This window comes from Etheostoma cragini, chromosome 20, assembly GCF_013103735.1.
Source record: "Etheostoma cragini isolate CJK2018 chromosome 20, CSU_Ecrag_1.0, whole genome shotgun sequence".
In the NCBI taxonomy this organism is placed as follows: Eukaryota; Metazoa; Chordata; class Actinopteri; order Perciformes; family Percidae; genus Etheostoma; species Etheostoma cragini.
The window spans coordinates 2,653,176-2,676,181 of NC_048426.1; the positions used below are offsets into that span (position 1 = coordinate 2,653,176).

Here is a 23,006-nt window from a genome sequence, read left to right on the forward strand (position 1 = left end):
AAAAACCACCGGGAGAGTCTGGCACAGCCTGACTCTGGATGGTAAAACTGGGATTAAATACTACCGTTAAAACCAGCCCAGCTGCAAATAGCAGCAGTGGATGAGAAGGATGAAAAGTTGATTGATGAAAGTCAAAACTGTCTTTCTTTCTCTGGGAGGAGCCAACAATTCTTCTAAGCAGAACAAACCCTGCTTGACGCATCCAGACTAGCCCAAGATCTGTTGCGTCCTGATTCTCATCCTCTCCCCTTCACAAACTGCAAACTGGTAGTTCATTTAGATACTAGAAAACCCCAATTGGGACAAGGTATTCAATGTTCAAACTGATACACTTGATTGTTTTTTGCAAATATTCACTCATTTTAAATGTTTGCCGCTGCAACTCGTTCCAAAAAAGCTGGGACAGGGGCCTGTTATCACGTCACCTTTCCTTTTAACAACACTCAAAAAGCATTTGGGAACTGAGGACTCTAATTGTTAAGGCTTTGTAGGTGGATTCTCGCTTGATGTACGACTTCAGTTGCTCAACAGTCTCTGTAGGTGTATCTTGAGCATCATATAGCGCCACACATTTTCAATGGAAGACAGGTCTGGACGGAAGACAGGCCAGGCTATTACCCACACTCTTTTATTACGAAGCCACAATGTTATTACACGTGCAGAATGTGGCTTAGCATTGTCTTGCTGAAATAGGCAGTAGCGTCGCTAAAAAAGGTGTTGCTTAGATTGCAAAATGTAAATGTAATTTTGTACAATGTTGTTTTTGTAAATCTATCTTTTCTGTCAGTTAGGTGAAAGGATGTGTTGGCCAGACAGGTGCTGCTGGTGATAAAGGCAGTAAACCATCATGGCTCCGGTGTTATCAGACACTCACCTTTGGTTAAGAGCTGCTGCTGCTCACACACTGAACACACACCTGCTCACTGCCACCTGCCCTGTTTGAGCGTCAGTGTGTGTGTGTGTCTGTGTGTGTGTGTGTGTGTGTGTGTGAAAGAGAAGTTGGGATGGTTGTGTGTAAAGATGTGCCAAAGATTGTAGCTGTGTTTAAGGAGGCGTGTGGGGTGGTGTTGCCTTTGAGGTAAAATATTTGTTCGGGAGAGCTGTCAGAATTCTGCATTGTGATGTCTTTTACTGGACAAACCACAAAGACACACTCCCCATGTCACACAGAGAGGATAACATTGGTTCATATTTAAACATGTTGGACAATGATATAAACTAAACCAGCAACATAGGCGCAGGACGTCTGCCGCCACGGGCCATACCACGTCAGGAGTGTCTCAGAAGCTGAGTGTCTTGCTGCCCGACTCGCAGAATTTATTGTCTCTAGCCTACTTTGCAGAACAATGACTTGTTTATTAAACTAGTGTCTACCTTCCATTCCTAGCACTCCTAAACTCCATGACATCTCTTTTCTCGCGTTGTCGTTTTGGATCAGTGATGTCAAATTATGTTTTTTTTTAGGTATACTCAGTAAACCTCATACATTTTATTTTCTGCCACATGGCATTGTTTTGTCACTGATTACATGCCACTTTGTAACACAGTAAAACAACAGAGACCTTATTTATTGATATTGATTGATTTCAATATCAATCAATCCAACACCAAAGATTCTTTTGTATCTTAAAATAATGTTTCCAAAATCATTTCAGTGGTTTGTTAACTCGTAAAAGGGTGAATGGCACGGATCTGAAGTTCAAATAAGACATAAGAATGATGTTAACGATAACAGTAATGGACATTTCCTCTCCCAACTTGTAGGAGGAAAAAAGAGGACAAGTACTTTGGTGCCTACCGTAAAGGTGCTGGTTGACAAGTAGCTAATGCTAATGCTAATGCTTGGTCTGTGACGTTAGCTAATTCTTGGTGGTTAAAATTAAGACACCGTTTTATAAATTTAGTATGATTGTTTTGACCACGGTTAACAACTCTGAGCTGACCCACAAATTCATCAGTAACATTACCTGTATAGATAGACGCCAATCTAATAGTAATTTAGCTAGCTAGCACACCCCTGTCTTCTGCCACAGTCTCCCGGCGCTGCAAGGCTTCAGTCGGGATGAGAGCTGACAACAGACCCGGGGACACATCTACAGTAAGGCCCCAGCCAGCTAGCAACCATCCACTATCATTACAGCCCCAGGGACACATCCACAGTCAGGCCCGAGCCAGCTAGCAGCCATCCTCCATCATTACAGCCCCAGGGACACATCCACAGTCAGCCCCCAGCCAGCTAGCAATCATCCACTATCAATATAGCCCCGGGGACACATCTACAGTCAGGCCCCACCAGCTAGCAGCCATCCACTATCAATACTAATAGTAATTTAGTGATATGGTATCATTGGATCTAGACGGGAAGGATATTTCTGGGAGTTGGAAGAGGTGTGTCACAATTCTGCCTTCTCACTCCGAGACAGAGGCTCGTGGATCTGTTGCGGAAGTGTTGCGATTTTGGTTCTGATACCGTTTCAGCCCTAGTAGGCACGCTTTTAATATATAGTGCAGTCACACTAGGAAAATGACTTAATAAATTGTACTCAAAGTGTTTAATTGAACCTAGCTTTATGGCTCTTGGGTATTCAGTAGCATTCTCTACACATTGTGCTGTGGTTCTGCATTTATTCATTTAGTTTTAAAACACACTGGTTGTAGTTTGTCTCTTGTCGTTGTGCTTGCATGAAACCATCCAGGCAAATCTCAGGTTCAATACGCTTTAACCTGCAGGCTGAATGTAGCCTGAAATTAAACCTGTGGATCAGCCCACTATCATTGCATTCTAAGGAATGTTTGTGTAGGCTGCAAAAGAACTACGTAAGCAGAGAAATATGTGTTTGGGAGTGTGACTTAAACAAGCACCGCAAGAGAAAAAAAATTAAAGTTGTGGATAATGCATCATGTAAAATGCCTGTTCCAACAGTTCACCCTTAAGGTGGAAATAAGTGTGTGTGTGCGTGTGTGTGTGTGTGTGTTTATATGTTCCATGGTATGTGCAGAGGTGGAGAGTGGGCTTCCAGCCTGTCAGCAAGCTGTCAGGTGATCAAACAGTGTTTCCACAGAAGGTGTGAGCCTTGAAAGCAGAGGAGCGAGGAGGTGCACATTGAGGTCAAATAGGGGTTTTACTTCTTTGACCCTGTCTACCTGCACGACATCTCATTACTCAGAATCCTGACTGGGCTTAGCGTCATCAATTTATAACACTCCAACTGGCAGAAAACGTTAAGTGTAGGACATGACTTCAGAGAATACTGCCTGCTTGAGTCAGTATTCACAAAGAAAGTGATTGCATTAAATCTTACATCTTGGGCGTTACGCACCACTCTGATGTTCCTACTCCCGGCTGTGCGTGAATTACAAAATTTGTAATTCAGTACCCAATTTCAATACCTAAGGCGTCAGCGTCAGTGAGCCAATAAGCACAAAGCATTCTTCTACCAAGATCTAATAATGTTTTTGATTGGCTGTCTCACGTTACACGTCGTAGAGATACAAAGGAAAAACTCCACATTACCCAGAGTTCACATAGTAGGAGCTGAAAAATATACATAAGGATTTGTGCAGTAATATGCAATGTTGTAATCTCTTTTTGTTTTATGAAATTGGAACCGGTATCGAAGTCCCGGTACTTGTGTCAGTCCCACCCCCAAAAAATGCAACAAAAACCCGCTGCATCTAGAGGGGGGCACTAAATGGAGCAGCTGGATTTCCAACCCCACAGGGAGAGAGTGGTTTGCCTTTTTATTACCACGAGGTTCATAAACACGTCTCTGCTGATTATCCCCTGGGATCTGGGCCAATGAACTAGAGACACCCACCGCAGAGAGAAAATACATCTCCACCATAGATTTAATATTTACAGTCTATGATCTCCAGTGATGGATATGTAACGTGAGGGTTCGATATGTGGTGGTGGATCACTCTTTATGGGAGTAAACAGCAAGATGGAGACGGATAACTTTCTCAGTAGCGTACTTTTACTGAACACACATAACAGTTAACTTCCTCATTCTCCCGTCTTTCACATGACTTCCACTAACCAATCAGTAGCAAGACCTTAAACTGAGGTATATGTGAGGAAATCAAAGAAGCAGATTCAACCGAATATTCTGACTGTTATATAATTAAACATGTAAATATGTAAGTAATAATTGTGTAACATAGATATGTAAATGATTAACTGACTAAACATTGTAAATACAATTTTAGTAAATAAACTCAAATATAAAATAAATTAAATTAAATATAAATTAACTCAGCTTCTAAACCTTACAGATATAACGGCGTTATAAATAACGGCATCACATTTTTCAGTAACAAGTAATCTATTTGCTTTTTGTTTACTCTTCCCATCTTAATAACTTAACAAGCAGTGCTTAACAAGCATTATTTAATTTTGCCCAGTTGTGGCATGTTATAATATTCAGATTTATCATAAATAATTGAACATGTATTGTAAGTTACATTAAAGGAGGGTGGAGGTGGGGTCACATTTGAGCATCTAAGGATTTACTTTCAAGTTACTTTCTGAAGTTACTAGTTACTTTTGTAATTTGTAATTGAGTATCAAATTTAGCAACTTTTTGGAAGAAGTAACTAGTTACTGTAACTAATTACTTTTTAAAAGTAACTTGCCCAACACTGATGATCTCAAAGCAGTTTCACACCTTGCTGAGATTGAACGTGTTCCGTCTCCCTCTCTCTCTCTCTCTCTCTCTCTTTCTCTCTCTCTCTTTGTCTCTCTCTCTCTCTCTCAACTAGCAACCCAGTAAGCCTGGGAAGTATTTTCAAATCGGGACAATTCTGCATGTGACCATTTACTTTCAATGTCAATTTTCAATTTCAACGCAAGCAGGAAGTAGTGTACCCATAAACCACAATCCTAATAACCATAGTTTATTTATCATAACCAGGATTGGAACCTAATTATTAACATTAACCACACTGTAGTTGCTGTTAACAATGAAAAGACGGGAAAGTGTAGTAAATGTAGTGAAATAGAAAAAGAGTAGTCAGACATTTGAGCATACTCACTCTCCGTAGACATACACTTATATGATGTAACATTTTCCTGTAAAGCATGGCAGTTGTGTTTTAAGAACATTTTTGCAAAGAAAACACTTGTTTATTATATAGGATGGTTAATACCCAAAAATATAACGGCCTACGTTAACAGCTGTAATGATTAGCTGATTAAACACTTAGACTGACAGTTTTGATCATTTCCAGTTTCAAATGGGATTTTTCTGCATTGAATACTTTTACTTTTAAAACGTTAAGTGCATTTTCTTGATGGCACTTACATACTTTTACTTAAGTAAAGGATCTGAATACTCCTTCCAGCACTGAGTAAGAAGTAACGATACTAATGTGGACAAAAATCAGATGTACCGTTGAGTTCTGGACCGTTTCCAGCACTGTGCGGGATGAAAACATGCTCACATTATGAGCCCTGAGGCCATTTTTACAGTTTATTGTCCGTCTGGATTTATTTTATAGAAAAGCTTGTAAAACATCAACCCTGTGGTCTACAGTCAAGATATGTACATCATTTTTTTTTAGGACAAACTGGGTTATTAGAATATTTGGGTTGCAGTGAGGTCACTTGTATGTTAAAAATGGCTGTAGGGCCTTAAAGGCAAATAAATAAATAAAACGGAACATGAATCTTCCAGATATGTATTGATATCACAGACAGATAAGTAAAACCTAAGCCATATTACTCTCTAAAACCCTTCTCATATGTCTTGGGAGTCACACTGTGAAGAAATAATCATTATAACTTATACAGTTGACAAAATACATACATTTTTTCAAAGAAGGTCAAGACGCTTTTGTTCTCATGACATTTAATTATGCCAATAATAACATAATAATGTCATATTTAATGACATTACACCCACAGCAATGCTACAAAAGAAAAATGCGTGTCTAAATAGTGCGCCTCTTGGCCTTCCATAGAGCCTATTGGTCTTTTTGTCCCTTCTGGCCTTCTATACAAGAGGGAGACGTCTCCCATATATGGGCATACTGGGGCCTTTGTTTCCGGAAACAACAGAGAGGAGAGACGAAGCAGCTAGCTAGCGGGAGAAATGAGCCAAAACTCGATGAATTATGTACATAAAGTGGATCAATCTTGGATGTAACAGTGTGAATTTAAAGCCCAACGACCCCGAAAGAGGCTGGAAGTTCCAGGCTCAATAGAAAATCACCTGAAGAGGCTAGAAAGACCCGGAAGAGACCTCCGTAACCGCTAACTTGTCAGGATTTAAACGCAACCGGTGGTAAGTCAATAACTTGTATGGTTTAAAAATGATTAAACTATGAATCAGAGGTGCTTTTTTTACTCGTGGGCGAGTGTCTCGGTCTCAGAGGGTTTCTCTGTTTGTTCTCTTAGTTAAAATGTCCTGGCTGAGCAGCCTGTAAGTAAATGTAAATGTGCTGTATTTATATAGCGCTTACAACTGCTCAAAGCGCTTTTACATCTACAGGAAACATTCACCATTCACACACATTCATACACTGTGGCTGCAGTACAAGGTGCCACCTGGTCATCAGATAAACATTAACACACATTCACACTCCGATGCGCAGCACCGGGGGCAACTCGGGGTTCAGTGTCTTGCCCAAGGACACTTCGACAATGACTGCAGGGGCGGGGATCGAACCACCAACTTTCCGATTGGCAGGCAACCGCTCTACTACCAAGCCACAGCCGCCCCATAAGTGTAATGCTCTCCAGTGGCCGAGAGTTAGGCGCGTGGCCTTCTCTTGTCCGACAATACTCGCGATTACTGGAACTTTGTTTTCAGACGCTGATCCACGTCATATCAGAGTGTGACGAGCCTGATAAGGTACCTGACACAACCCTCAGGACTCTGGCTTCCAGCCTCTGTTTGACCCAGACGCTCACCCCACCCTGTGATGAGCAACAGTGATCTGTCACAGGGATAGCTGCTGCTTTGGGAATTAAGCATCCCTGCTGGGAACTTGGAAGTGAATCAGTAACTCTCTCCACTCCCTAAACAACTTCACATGCCCCTGAGCAAGGCACTGAGTGTGTGAATTTCTATTATCCTCCCTCCCACCCATCCCCCTTGAAACTACCCCCTCCCGAGCTGCTCCTGTAAGCGAGAATGCATTTCCATTCAGGTTGCTGGGTTATACAAGGATTGGAAAACTAAGACAATTGCCCATTCTGAAAAACTGATCCTCCAACGTGCGGTATTGTGGTAGAAAGACCACACAGGCAAGCCGCAACAGGACTGTCTAAAGTTTACTCTTTTGTCAGATAAGAGCTCGACTCAATTGTGTTTGCATTCTTCAGGACGGGACTTGTAAACGTTTCTATGGCAGCTCACTGAGCCCTCGGCCTGTTTGTGTGCCGTTGCACTCAACATTGTGTGCAGGAGCTGTGGTTGAAGATGAAAGCGATTGTGTTTTTTAGGCATAACCCTTCTTGGAAACACATCACTCCCGTTAGGCTCACGCCAGCAGATATTCTGTCATATTGGCAGATATATTTGAGAATGTGAAAAGAGATTAATGGTGTAACAAAGGGAGTCAAAGACACTCTTTTATTTCACCAAGGCTGACACATTGACTGCAAGTCAATTTGACTGAAACCTGTGGAATTCCATACTTTGTGTTATTTCTGTCATTCTAGAAATAAAAATTCAGATATCAGTTGACTAGATTTTGTGGTTTCCAGATAAGTGACAAAATTAATTTTGTGTCATACAGCAGTGTAGGTTAAAGTTCACATGGGGAAGTCTGACATCTGCAACTCTGAAATCATCTGATAAACTAAATTTCTATTTTGTTTGGTCAGACAATCAGAGTGGGACAGTTTCTTTTTAGAAGCAGAAGCTGATTAGGCCAAAAATGTAGCATGTAGCATGCAGCATGCAAAGATACCCGGATGTTGTCCGAGCTCTCCGGACAACATCTCCGGGCTGCATCAGACCACATGGTAACACACCATTAGAGGTCAAAATCTTTGGGAATGTCGGGATAGGATTCCAATTCTTTGGGTCATGATTCAGTTCAGAATTGATTTGCGATTTAAAACCGATTCTTGATCAATAAATAGAACAAGGAGGGCACTATTTCCAGGCCCATCTCTTTCTCTGGAGACTTTATATAACAGCATTAGAAAACATTAAAAATGTACACTTAACTTCTATGTTGTTGTATTAAAAGACCTGATAACTGGTTTTAACTTTCGTGGTAGGATGACCTTTTTATTTGCGCGTGTTTCTCAGATTGGATGTTTAATTCTGCTATGCCTAAAGCAAGATCATGCTGAGCTTTGACCTCTCAATCCGAGTCATGAAATGAATCCCTTCATATGTGGACTCTGTATATTCAGAAAAGGTACATGAGGTTTGCGCGGAATGGATCAGTGCAAAATGAAGTGATCAGATAAACTAAACGGAGCAATAAAAAGTGAGAGGGAGTTAGTAATCACTGACTTCACTGGAGCAGGTAGGCACACGTTGGGCCGTCCTACCCTGCAGAGCTGACTCAGGACTTCTAACAATGACAGAGCGAGTCTGAATATTTCATGTCCACTCAGATTGTTAAATACAGTCATCAGAGGCACAATTACTTTAGTCAGCAGGAGTGATTAATGTGCAGGTATTTGCAAAAGATGGAATCTGTGCAGAGACAGACCTGAGCATGTAAAGTAGTGCATCTAGTGTACCTATATAAAGACAGAAAACTAAGGTTGCATGACACAAGTATCTGTAAGTCCTCTGTGGGCACATATACAGTCTGGATCCTTTTTACTTCAATACGAATTAACCTAATATATTTGAAAAAGAATGACTTTTCATACCCTTGGAGTAACCTCTTTCTGAAGTGGTGCCATGCTGGCAAACGGCAGCATCGTATCTACACTGCGGAACATATCAGATCAGGGTGTGTAGCTCTTGTTTAGTCTTTGCTCCGCATTAGAGGCCCCAGCAATGTGAGATGGGACTTTATCTTCGGCTGAATTTCTTAATCCTTTAAAGATTCAACTGCAGAATATGATATGGTGTTTTTGTTGTTGTACTCATCCATCTCCAAACCAAAAGTCACTAGATCTACAAATACCTGACTGTGCAGTGTGATGCATTGGCACAGTATTTGATGCAGCCATTCAGAGGATGAAACCCACTGACTTTAGCCCTGCCCACTGGACAAAACACCCTCTACCATCTGGCTTTTGTCTTTAGTGGTTTGGTTTGTCTAACGCCTCCGTATGTAATTACTTTGCAATTTCAGGCTCACATTCCTTCCATGTCCGACATTGTTCCAAATTAAGCGGCACCGAGTTTGAAAGAGAGACTGAATAAGTAACAGATATTTCAAAGAATAAATAAGTAACCATTGTTACATTGTCATTGGCCTCCATGCTGCTTCTAATGTTTACAAACCCTGTTTTCCGATGCGTTTGTGACATCGAACGTGACACACCAGGAAGAAAAACAGAAAAGCCTACTCGTCTACTGGCAATGGGAAAGCAGTCTACCACCTTCTTTTGGTGGGTTTTCCCGCGTTAAAAAACCCTGCATTTACCTACTTATTTGGTGAAAATTGGTATTTGGTAATTCTTCCAACAATATCACTATTAGGTTGACATTTGTGTTTTTTGTGTAAAAAAAACCTCGACAACCATTGACGTTAGCATTTAGCTTAAAGCAGAGCTGTGCCTGCTAGCATGGCTGTGGACAGTTGGTCTTGTTCAAGCTACGTTCACACTTGTTGATAAATTTAATATTATTGAATCTTTTCTCCTCCATTTTAAGTTTTCCACTACTCTTAGCTGTTGTTTTTAGCCATGCTAGCAGGGATACTATGAGGACGGCCATTTCAATCGGTTGATTAGTCGGTACAATGCTTTAGTCATTGTAATATCTCACCAAGATGGAGTCTTATGTCATTCTAGACAGTCATGGTTTCCAGTAGGGCCAAACGATTAGTTGTTTTCAAATCCCAATTTGAAAGAAAGCAATTCATAAAAATGTGAATATTTAGTTGAATGTCTGGTAACATTTGGTTTAACATTTTCATTCCTCTTTTTATTATTATATTTACAGTTTTTTCAAAGGATAAATGCTGGAGTTATGTTACAGAAGATGCTCTATTTTCAGTTATTTAACGTAGACGCTGCTGAACTGAGGCATAGCAGACATTTCGGTCTACAGGAAAGTACTGATATTTTTTATCGGAATTATTTTTGTTATTAGAACTTTAGCTTTTGTGATAAATGTTCTGTTTGACTGTTCCGTGCCTATTAACAGAAAAACACTTATTGCTGGCAATTTATATCCATGGTCTTGTCCTAAGAAGAATATGAGAATACAGATCAGTTTTGATGGTTTTCATGTTAAAATGCTCCATGACATGTTTTATCTGTTACACAGAGAATATTGAACAGCTATACTTTTTTTTAAAAATTATTATTGCAAATTGAAATGTAATCACAATATCTGGCAGAAAAATTGCAATTCTATTCCCCCCCCCCACCCAAATCGTTTAGCCCTAGCTTCCAGACAATGTATCCAATGACTTTGCTTCTATCTTCCTATCTAGCACCACTTGCGCACAATGTCTACTTGTAAAACTAATAGGACAGTATACCTCTAAAGCTAGTGACTGAATTAATGTTGTCCACAGCTGTAATTAGTTCAAATGCTAAAGGATGCACTCAAAATCTTAGCGAATGCACATGCTAGCTGTATGCAAGTTAACATGCTAGTGTTCTCATGTTAGCATGCTAAGTATCTGCTAGTGGGGCAATATAAGTTCTTGTTGTGAAAACACTCCATAGAGAAGAAAACGCCACTCCTACCTGGGCACAGGAGGTTGTCTCAAACATCATAAAAGGATGGTTGTTTTGTTTTGCTGAACACAGCCAGCTTTCTGTCATTTACAACCTTTTGTTTCTTCAGTGTGGCTGATTACACAACACAGGTGTTCTCAGTGAGAGAGGAGGAAGGAAAGAAAGAGAGTTATTATGGTATGAGCTCATCTCATGTTAAATATAAATATTCTTTGTTGTTTGTTTGTGTTCTGCAAAGTTACTGCAACCATCAGAGGAGTAGATGGTGCAATACTTTCCTTGGAAAAGTCTTAAAATAGGGAAATACATAAGGAGCAAGAAGAAGTAATGTATCTCAGACTTATACTTACACTTATTCATGAACTTCAATATCTTATGAAAAATAATCCCAAAATGAAATAGCACAATTTCATTTCACAACATAAAACATAGGGATTTCAAACCGGAGTACGGAGTTCACCTCATGGTGAAAACAAAAGACTTTCCCCCAGGAAATGACCATTCATTCCTGGGGAGTCTTTTTAACCATGATCTTTTTTCCTAAACTTAACCACTCATTTTGGTGCCTAAACTTAAGCTTAATCGCTGCGTGATGCTCACTTTGTCGGACTAAACCCCACTCCCGCGGCCCTGAAAGCACTGGGGTAGCCGGTAGCCAACTCGCAGTCACCAATTGGCAGTTGAACAACTGTGTCTGGTGGCTAGCATCCTGGAGCTCCGTAGCGACGAGATCCAAACAGATGTTATTGTTCTAAGGCACTATAGACTGTTCACGTTACAGCGCTGTAGTTAGCTTAAAAACGTCTATTTTAGGTGAAGTAGTATTGATCACTAGAGGGGGGTTACATTTAGTCTCCACCGGGGATGAAAATTAATTCAGGGGCAGGAATATGTAGTCTAGAAAGGGGAAATCCCACGCATCCCCTGCCTTAATACCAAACATATGCAGGTTGGTCACACTGTGAAGTGACCCCTGATTCTCTGCTACAGTCAGACGCAGAGGGATAAGTTCTCTGGAGCTAATCAACCTTATTACTTCCCCAGTTTATCTATGTGAGCAGTGTTCCCCATACTTCCTTATCTTAGGAGATAACAGCCTCTCCTAAAGAGATGAGTTTATATATGTGTGCAAGCATGTGAATGAGCCATATGTACACAAGTATGTCCAAATGACTGAGAGTGTGTGTGTGTGTGTGTGTGTGTGTGTGTGTGTGCGCGTCTGCACCTGCTTCCCTGGGAGGAAACATCTGCTGCAGGGTGTCAGAGGCCACCTGTCTGACTCCGTCCTCCCTGCCCATTCATGCAAAACTGATCTACTGTCTGCACAAGCTAAAGCTGCAGCAGGATGATGTGCATGGGGAGAAACAGCTGTCTCATTAGACCGTCCCACGGCCCGCCATCCGAGACAACCAATAAGGAAGCAACAGGAAATCCTGTCTGCATGCTGGAAGTAACAGATTGATGGGGTTTCTTCATGCATGTTGGAAGGCTCGACATTCTTTAATGCAACTTTCCAATCTGGAAACGGTGTGAAACATGGCAAGATTGCCAACAAAACTATACTAAAAAAGCACAACTCCCTGGACAAGAAGAAGATTGATCCCAGACAATTATAAAATTAAACATTCTGATTAATGACAACTTATTTGAACATTCAGCTCTATTTTGCAGTTAGCAATGGTCTACCACTTTGGTCCAGACTGAAATATATGTCAACATCCTCAAGATACATGGGCACCCACTTTGTGCACGTTCATGGTTCCTAGACGAAGAATCCTGCAGACTTTGGTGATGCCACTTTCATTTAGCGCCACCATCAACATTCACATTATCCAACAGCTTAGTTTATGACTAAGTACCAAAAAAAAAATGGCATTCACATCAGCCTCAGCTGTACTTCATCATAGAAACTGCTAAATATCTATGCTAACTATCCTACAACACCCAGAAGTAATGTCTTGGTGAGAATATGAACTGAAATCTTTCTAGTTGATACATTGGAAAACATTTTGGGGAGTATTGCATATACAGGTCCTCTATTTAAACGTAATGGACACAGTTTTGGTTATGTTAAGGCAAAAAAACTACTTGGTTAGGTTCAGGAAAAGTTGGTTCGGGTCAAAGCCCTTTGTTTGTTACAGGGCCTTCACTGTAACTGTTTTGAATTTAATCCGACCGCAGCTGCCGGCCTCCAGAAAGGAACAAGACACATTTTTCAGAGCCACGGTTCAAGCCAGCAGGTGTTAAGTGTTTGATAGTAACCGTAGGACTTTGGGAAAGACTTTCAGAGTTGCATGTTAGTTTGAGACCCACAAATCATCTTCTCAGGCATCAAAGTTGTACTTGCCCATTCACTATCCTGAACAACACACATTATAATTTTTCACCACACTATGTAACGCCACATAAACATTCATTGGTACTGGACGCTGGCCTTCTATGTGCGTTATGTTTTGAAGAAACATAACGCTCTTGGTTCCTTGGAAGAAATGGCAGAGCAAAATAAATTGTTAGGAAGTGTGGCATTGTTAAACAATGTATTACCACAATCCCCTGAAGTGTTTTTGGGTGTACAGAGCACCATTGTTCTGAGCAGCTTACAGGTGTCCTCCAAAGTTAATCCAAATTTCTGTCAATTCCAGGGTTGCGCCATCATTCAGATTTCTCAATGTGGCACCAGATCCAAAAAAAGAAGAGCTCAGGCTAGATGCCCTGATGTAACCATCATCTTTTAAATGTGTGAGGTTATCAATCAATCAAAATGTATTTATATAGCACTTTACAACTGCCAGCAGGTATCCAAGGTGCTTAACAAAATGAGTAAAATCACAACAAACATAGAAAGAGTAAACATAGAAAACAGTCAAATCAGAAAAGGTTACAAAGAAACAAAAAAATGAAATTGTCACACCACTGCTATACGTATTAAAAGCCTGATCCTCCCACCGTTTATACCTGGGCCTCGGGACTTCTCAAACGAATTGAGTTGAAGACCTCAACGACCGGTAGTGTTCCCGCACAGTTAAAATTTCAGACAAATACTCTGGGGCAAGAACATTTAAAGCTGTAAAAACAAACAATAAAATCTTAAAATCTATTTTATAACGCACCGGGAGCCAATGCAGGGTGTAGAGAACAAGAGTGATGTGTGCACGTCTAGGTGTACTTGTTAAAAAGCTAGCAGCAGCATTTTGAACAAGTTGAAGACGTGATTAAGTTATTAAAAACTTGGGTCTCAGCTCGTCTGCCAGGGAGATGGAGGTGCTAAACCTGCTGCCAAGCCTTGTTTTCTCTAAGAGACCTTTTCTCGGTTTCTAATACCGTGGACCTATTATCTTTTTTTAAAGATTTTTTTTTGGCATTTATTTTTGACAGGACAGCTTAGACATGAAAGGGGAGAGAGTGACATATAATAACATGTATGCCGCAGGTTGGAAAACCTGCGGCCCCTGAGTCGAGGACTGAGCCTCAGTATATGTGCATGCTCTACCCAACGAGTTACCAAGGCGCCTGGACCTTTTATCTTTTAATCAAAAAAATATCTGCAGAGCCGGCATTTTCTTTTTGAAGCTATAGATCAGGCGGGAGAGCGTTCGCCTGCCAATCGCAAGGTCGCTGGATTGATCCCTGGCCCTGCTGGTCCATGTCCGAGTGTCCTCGGGCAAGACACTGAACCCCAAATTACTCCCGGCACCTTGTACGTCAGCCTCAGCCACAGTGTGTGAATGTGTGTGAATGGTTCCTGTACTTTGTTAAAGTGCTTTGAGTAGTCATCAAGGCTACACAGTGAACAGAACAAGTATGTGATACCCTGCCGATTTTGCAGGTTTTCCTACTTACAAAGCTAAAGAGGTCTGTCATTTTTTCAACCAGTAAGAATTACGGCTCTCACAGACCTGTTAGTTTTTCTTTAAAAAGCCCTCCTGTTCTCCACTCATTACCTGTATTAACTGCACCTGTTTGGACTTGTTACCTACATAAAACAAACCTGTCCACGCACTCAAACAGACTCCAACCACGCCACAATGGTTAAAACCAGAGAGCTGTGTAAGGACATCAAGGATAAGATTGTAGACCTTTACAAAGCTGGGATGGGCTACAGGACAATAGGCAAGCAGTTTGGTGAGAAGGCAACAACTGTTGCTGCAGTCCTTAGAAAATTGAAGAAGTTCTAGATTACGTCAATCTCCTTCGGTCAGGGGCTCAGTGCAAGATCTCACCTTGTGGGAGCTAGGACCACAGTCTCAAAGAAAATCACTAGTAACACACTACGCCTACACTACGTCATGGATTAAAATCCTGCAGCACACGCAAGGTCCCCCTGCTCAAGCCAGCGCATGTCTAGGCCCAATGACCATCTGGATGATCCAGGGGAGGAATGGGAGAAGGTCATGGGGTCTGATGAGACAGAAATAGAGCTTTTTGGTCTAAACTCTACTCTACCCATCCCAACCGTGAATCATGGAGGTGAAAAAAATCATTTTTTGGGGATGCTTTTCTGCAAAGGGGACATGATGATTGCATCGTATTGAGGGGACGATGGATGAGGCCGTGTATCGCGAGATCTTGCCCAACAAGCTCCTTCTCTCAGTAGGAGCATTGAAGATCGGTTGTGGCTAGGTCTTCCAGCGTGACAATGAACACACAGCCAGGGCAACTAAGGAGTGGCTCCGTAAGAAGCATCTCAAGGTCCTGGAGTGGCCTAGCCAGTCTCCAGACCTCAACCCAATAGAGAATCTTTGGAGGGTGCTGAAAGTCCGTATTGCCCAGCGACACCCCCAAAACCTGAAGGATCTGGAGAAGGTCTGTATGGAGGAGTGGACCAAGATCCCTGCCGCAGTGTTTGAAAACCTGGTCAAGAACTACAGGAAACGTATGGTCTCTGGAATTGCAAACAAAGGTTTCTGTACCAAATAATAACTTCATACAACATATTAAGTGTAGCTTTGATAAAAAAATACAGACCTCTACATGCTTTGTTGGTAGGAAAACCTGTATAAATGTAGTTATATTTACATATACAGATCCCTGAACAGATTCACTTCTAGTGTTTTCTGGTCTTTACTTTTCCTTCTGCATACTGCACTGAGGTTTTTCTGAGGTATCGTTTTTATTGTGCCCTTTCCATTTTTGTTAGCTTTAGGTGGTAAATGTTTCTGAAACCAACGTGCTGATCACTGATTTTAGATTTAACAAATGAAAGAGTCAGAGACAACACAGAGAGCAGAGAGTATGAATTGTTGAAGAAACAGAGATGGTTGCATATTCCTCAACAATGTGGTTTATTTCTTTTATCTGCTGCTTTCATCGCTCGTTCTGCAGCTTATCAGGAAACCCACCAGCACTCGTAATTGCGTTTTTTAAATGGAAGACAGGTGTAATTAATGATTTTAGTAAAGGTTGCATTCCATTAAGGTATTCCAAAGTCCTGATTATAAGGCTGAATGCTTTCTTGCTTTTAAAATGCTTCATAACCTCTGTTTAGATGTTTGTGTATTAATGTCCGCATACATCGTTACATGTCATGAGGTTGCTATTTGCTATCTTTTTAAGATTTATGTAAGACTGAAAAGGTCTCAGTATCCTGGTGCAAGGATCAAACATATCAACCTAATGTTATAATCTTACATACGTACATAATTTGTTAAGTAAAAATGGAAATGGCGGAAGAATTCTCCATAACAAATAAGTCCATATTGAGTTAATGTCTGATACTTGAGTATATTCTTTTACAATTTTGCAAGGAGAGAGAAAGGAAACATGAACTCATTGTGTGGGGTCAAATGAACTGGAGTAAATATAGAAAGTCTTCTTAAAATGAAAATGTGTGTGTGTACCTGAAAACCTGGAGTGTGTGTGGGTGTTGCTGAGTGGTCAGTAGAGGGCGCTGACAGCCATGTTTCCTCTTCCTGCAGATCCTCCACTAAACACATCATGCACTACACTCTGCATGTGTATAATCATTGTTTATGGGTCACATTTAAAGCCATTACAGTGTGCGTGCTATTGTTTTTTTGTGTTAAAATGAATCTTCTGTATTACAATTCTGCATCCAACCTGCAACATAAACGCATTGTGACTTGGATTTATTGAGGCAAAGCTCTAATTCCAATGTAGAGAGATGCATTTGTTCAATAGAATATCATTTTACGGTGTTAGTGTAATAAAAACACAAATACAAGCTCTTGTGTGAGAAAACTTCCATAATAAATCCATCAGCGGTCCTCCCCCTCACTTCTTCTCCCGCCCCTTTTTTTTTTGATTGGCTCCCAGCTGGCCAACGTTCCACCCAGGCGGCTTTTGACTGGTCCACAAGCTGTCCATCATTAAGGGGGGAGCGCCCGGCTGTAGCTTTGGGCAGACAGAGACGCACCGCTGCTCTCCTTCTCGGTGGTTAGTGCGTTGAGCGGCGGAGGGAAGTAAAGTTAACGCGTCTGGTTCGTGCTTCCGTGGACCAAACAGCAGCAGCAGCGGTGCGCTTTCCCTCCTCCAGATCCTCCAGATCCTTCAGAGCCGCGGGCATCCCGGAGAGCCTCGGACACCAGCAGGAGGATACTGCTTTCTTCTTCTTCTTCATTATCATTATTTTGACTGATTGAGACATACATATTTTTCTCTTTCCCTAATGGTAACCAACACTGAGCAGCCGGAGACATGTGGAATAATCTGGGGAAACTGCACCTATTCTCACTAGTGTGTCTTCTCCTGACGCTGGGGGCCGAGGTGAGAACTTTATCTCAGAGGGAGATGATATTCATGAGGGTGCGTTTTAAAACGCAGCAATCGACTGGAAGTTAGTTTGAATTCCAGCCTTAATTAAATCGCCTGCTCGACACAATCATGTGGTATAGGAATTATCCAAATTTGCGCTTCCTTCTGGAAGTTTACAGGCAACTCACGCAACACATCTGCTGTGCCATTACCGTTATTAGCTGCTGATGATAAGTCTTGGTTTTGTTGTTATTTAGAAAAGTTTTATAATTGAAGGGCTGATACAGGCAATTTAAAGTGCGTAATTCCTATTTTACGAAGATTCTGAAAAGCTTGCGACGCAAAAGCATTTGGATGAAATCGCTTCACCTGCGTTCAGCCTAGAACAAATCTTCAGTAATTCAGCTCTGTGATGGATTTTATTCTGTCAGATGTTTCCACTGAGAGCAGGCTGCTTCTGGCTCAGCCTGCATTGGATGTCTTGGTGTTCAGCCGCGGCACAATATGCAGAGTGAGCTAAATTGGAGCACTAGGTCTCGTTAACCAGCCTTGAAGTTCAACTGTGCCAACATGTACAGTAGTGTGGGCTGCAGAGTGCCTGCACACTGCAAAGAAAATGCATGTGAGGTCCTGGACTTTGCCTTTGAAAGTTGTAGCCTATCATTTCACTTGTTCACACATTTTTACAATTATCAGAGACTTGATAAACATGTTATTGACGCACAAGCCATAACACACTTGCTGCATTAGAGAAAGAAATAACTGCTATGATTCATAGAATTTCACTCTGAATGGACACTGAATGACCTTTTTTTTTTAAATATTGAAATATAGACATTTCAGTGTGACCACCTCCTGCAGGCATGTCTTTCTCACTCCCTTATGTTCTCCTCAGGTGTCTCATTGTACGGGCTACTTCGAGCTGCAGTTGATTTCGGTGGAAAACCCCAAAGGTCAGCTCCTGAACGGCGACTGCTGCGACGCGGAGAAGAGCGCAGCGGAGGGCCACTGCGGCGAGGACGAGTGCGACACCTACTTCAGAGTGTGTTTAAAGGAATACCAAACAGAGGTCACGACCAACGGACAGTGCACCTACGGCTCGGAAACTACAAAGGTTATCGGTGGGAATACTTTTCAGTTCAAGGGCGGACAGAAAACCGGACCGAACCGGAACAATGACGCCGGGAAGATCCTCATCCCCTTCCAGTTCGCGTGGCCGGTAAGTGGATTTGAGTGTGATATTGTGCAGGTGGAGATTGGCCCGTTTCATTTGAACCAATTTCACCAGTAGCTGTTGTTAAAAGTTGGATTTCAAAACGAGAGATTGCGTAAAGGTTTCCAAATATTCACCTGGATTCACCATCAGAATGCTAAGCATGTAATGAACTCATCATTTCATGATTTCATGTTGATAATCTCCCATGTTGTGTCCAAAACATGTCGATTTTTCAAAGGGGAGTTTGGATGTTTTGGTGGTGAATCATGACGCAGCTTTGAGTCGCTCATCAAAGCTCGTACAGAGTGTAATTTGGAACATTTTGGCACAGACAAGACAGCAGTCTGTCCGAGGCTCTGTGTGCTTATTCTTCCCTCCCCGTGCAACTATTTGGCGTCTCTACATGATCAGACATCTTGCGAGGGATATCACATTCCTCTTTTGGAGCTTTTTAAGGTGAATGTCTGTGTGTTTCCGATTGGGCCGAAGCCCTGAGCGCGCCCAGAGCGCAAGTTTTACGCACAGTGGTGGCGGTGCAGTTGTCTCGGTTTGATGAGTTACCAAACAAGCTGCTGTTTGACTGGCTCCAGTTACAGTGTGAAGGGGTGGGGGGGGGTTCATAAAGACTTCCAACTTCCAAGAGAGTGTTGATTAAGAAGTAGCAGGTAACTTATTATCTTATCTAAAGAGAGCAGCAAGCCAATCACAAAGCTGCTGCCGGGCCAGCGTGGGAAACAGGAACAGTCCCCACTGAAAGCTGCTGTACACACATAGATCTGTATCAGACAAGTTTAATGGGGAGAGTGACGTCCTGTGGAGGAAACGTCACAGGTTTGATTCCGACAACAGCTGAGTGAGTAAGCTGTCAAAATTAGAGTCCTCTCTGTCATTCTACGTTAAAGACTATACGGACATGATGAAAGTTCAAAATGTATCATGTGTCCCTGACTACTATCAGTAATCATTACTTGATATGAACTTGTGCTGCAGTACTTTAACCAAGTCGTCAAATCAATCAAAGAAGAGTAGTTTAGGACTCTTTCCAAAATCAATTATTTACTATTACTTTAAGTTAGTAACATTGCAATAATCTACATCTCACTTCTCACCTAATGTTTTAGCTTTTACTGAGTTGTAGAAGTCATATATTTTCTTATATTTCCACATTTTCGGAAGCTTTTTAAAGTATTTTCTACAATTCTGAGTTTTAGTTGTTGTTGTTGATTGCAGTGCAGCAATGTGTCTAAATCAGTTTTTTCCAGATACTTCTTCCAGAATAATGTTAATTTAAGTTTATTTTTTTATCGGAAAACAGGTTGAAATAAGAATAAAATGACACTTTTGGGACGCAACGATGAAAATGAGTTGGAGATGGATTTTGAAAGTGTAGGAAGAAAACAAAAACTTAAATCCTGGTTGTGGCTTCACCAATTTACAGAATTGTTATTTTTCGCTGCCTTATATTAACATGCATTGAGTTTTTTGGGTGAATGGTTGCTCAGACAAAATTAGCAGTTTGAAGACTTGAATTGTTCTCTAGGAATACTTGGAACAGCAAAACATGGACAGAAATTGCTTTTAGCAAAGCCAGTGTTCGGAATCAGTGAACATATGAAATGATATGGAATGCTTTGCTACTAAGCAGAAGCAGAAAGGCCGTCTGCGTGTTGATGTCGGAATGTACAGATCGTACGCATAGTATATATGGGGTGCTTTGTGTGGTCGTGCTGGCTGCGTGACCTCTCCATTCATTACTCCCCATGGTCAGCTGTCAGCAGAAGGGGAAGATGGAAGTAGTAAGTTGGGGCCCTGCGGGCAGATACGGTTACCACTAAGTTGTGTGTGACACAGGCGGTGGATATCAGTGTCACCATCTACTCAAACAAGTGAAGATCCTCGGTCAATCTGGGCCGGGGGATTGCCTTCACCTCACCGCCTCTCATGTTCCCTCTCTATCGGTTATTGGGTCATTGTCTCGCTCGGCGTGTGTGGGGTCAGTATTTTCCACTATCCACGTGTGTGTGTGTGTGTGTGTGTGTGTGTGTGTGTGTGTGTGTGTGTGTGTGTGTTGTGAGTGAGTGAGAGAGAAAGGGGGACAAAAGAAGGAGAGTATCAGTGTTCAGCAGCTTCCTCACAAGAGAATGTCAGGGCTAGAGCAGTTAAGTAGAGCCATGCGATATATGGAGAACATCAAATATCGGGGTAATTTTTTGCCAAATACATTAATGATATTGCGGCGATATTGTAGGGGTTGCTTATTGGTGCTTTCAGATTTTTTATAAACTAATGCAATGCCTGTTTGGAGTGCGTGCTTGTTCAGGAAAGGTTGATTGCTTGGGTAAAGGCAAATCATAGAACAACTAGTAAGTCTGGTATGTTAAGAAAACCACGTTACTCTAATGCAGCCTTTTAAACCAGGAAAAAACAACACTGTTAAACCACAATGTTACAATATCCAAAATGTATCAATATCAACGTTGATATATCTGCATATTGCCCAGCCCTAAGTTGAAGGCTCTTTATAAATGTCACCACTCTTCATGTTTTATAAATCCGACATCTTCACTGGTTGGTTGAACATTGGATGTGAAATATCTGGGGTGTGAACCTCTCTGTGCATTAAAGAAGTCAAACCCGATACCTACTGTGGATTGGAACTCGTGATCTGTTGGCAATTTAATTTGAATTTGAATGTATCTGTTTATTTAAACAGACAATGCACATCAATTGACACTTTTAGTTCTGTACAAAATGTGCAAGAGTTAGCTATGAAGGAATTATCTATAATATAGTGAAGATTGCCCATCAGAATGCAAGTTGATGTTATCAGATGTCTTGTTTTGCCCAACCAACAGTCTCAAACTCAAAGATGTTCAATCCCACATTTTAAGGAGCTGGGAGCAGCAGCTTTTTTTCTTGATAAGTGTCATTTGAAACGACTGATCATATTGCAATTTTTCCATTGTTCGACATCTAATGCATGCCTGTTTGCCCTGGACGAGGGATTCCACCTCATGTTGCTCCTTCGGAGGTTTCCCTTCTTTGAGAACAGAGGGTGTTATATAATGTGCAGAGCCCTCTTAGGAAATCTTCAAAATAAAATGATGTTTGCTCCTCTGCTTGCAAGTGCATGGTGATTGATCATAAGTTTGGGAAAGATGTGAAATGACAGATGTCTCACTCTGCTTTGCTCAACAAGGCCAAACCATAGTCCTCCACCTTCCTACCACGGACTGTAGTTTGTCCCGTGGCACGCTGTCGGCCAACAGACACCGCTGACGCTCACTAACGGTGTGCATGCGTGTGTGTTTGTGTGTGCCGTGGCCTGTAGCCTCTGGTGATGCTATAGTGGACTCCTCTGGTCGGCCCCAGTATCTGGGCCACTGGTCCTGACATGAATGAGCTGCTGAAGAAAAACCCCAAAAGAAGGACATTGTTCGGCCCTCTCCTCTGCCGATCATTTCCTCGTCATGTTAACCCTCCGGCAGTATAGGTCTTTAGTGACATCTTTTTTTCATGAAAGGGACGAGGGTAAGAGGGGTGGGGGTGTGTGTGTGTGTGTTGGGGGGGTTGCCCAATGGAGCGATACGAAGAAGGGATGATGGGAAAGAGAGAGGAAGAGAGGAATATGATTATTTCTTGCGACTATTCTTTTCTCCAGAATTAATATTAATTATTTCATTTTCCTTACCAACGACTGACCTAAATAAATATTTTCTGGTTCTACAGATGACATTGTTTCTGTTTCCATCCAAACGAAATAAAGCAGAAAATACAGAAAATTAAAGTTATGTTCTTCTTTACAAATGAAATTAATAGGACTTGGCTGACTAACATGGGATTTGCATTCTTCTTAGATAACAATCCTAAAGAAGTGAAAGGAAATCTCAATACTCGCACCATTGAATCTGAACACTTCTAAAATCGCAATAAATTAATATCACAAGACAATTCGAATCGGCGCCCATGTGTCGTGAGAGAATGGAACCAATATGAAAGCAAATCGTCCCATCCCTACCCTCCACGCTGCTTCTTTTTAAGGTTTCTGTCACAAGGGAACTGTTGTTGTTGTTTTTTTACAGTATTGAGTGAAGCAAATACATTTACTTCTCCTCTGCTGCCCCCTCTCCCTCAAACCTTCCCGGTCTGCATCTCTCCTTATGGGGTATTTTTAGAGCGGCTGTCCTCCCCTCACCCCTCTGTGAGTAAATTGAGGATCAAGGGTGCGTACTCCTTCAGTTTCAT

The 23,006-nt window shown here is 41.6% G+C and overlaps 1 protein-coding gene and 1 long non-coding RNA gene across 3 annotated transcripts in view; both read left to right on the plus strand.

Moving 5' to 3' along the window:
* Positions 1 to 7,841, plus strand: part of LOC117935698 — a 23,812-nt gene extending 15,971 nt beyond the window's left edge. The window contains exon 3 of the long non-coding RNA XR_004654810.1: positions 7,832 to 7,841. This is a non-coding gene — a long non-coding RNA (uncharacterized LOC117935698). The remainder of the gene's footprint in view (positions 1 to 7,831) is intronic.
* A 9,364-nt stretch (positions 7,842 to 17,205) lies between these two features.
* Positions 17,206 to 23,006, plus strand: part of LOC117936386 (protein jagged-2-like) — a 65,996-nt gene continuing 60,195 nt past the window's right edge. For both annotated transcript variants that reach the window (XM_034859325.1, XM_034859326.1), the window contains exons 1-2: positions 17,206 to 17,557; positions 18,441 to 18,764. In XM_034859325.1, the coding sequence (XP_034715216.1) occupies positions 17,489 to 17,557; positions 18,441 to 18,764 (393 nt within the window). In that variant the 5' untranslated portion in view covers positions 17,206 to 17,488. The remainder of the gene's footprint in view (positions 17,558 to 18,440; positions 18,765 to 23,006) is intronic.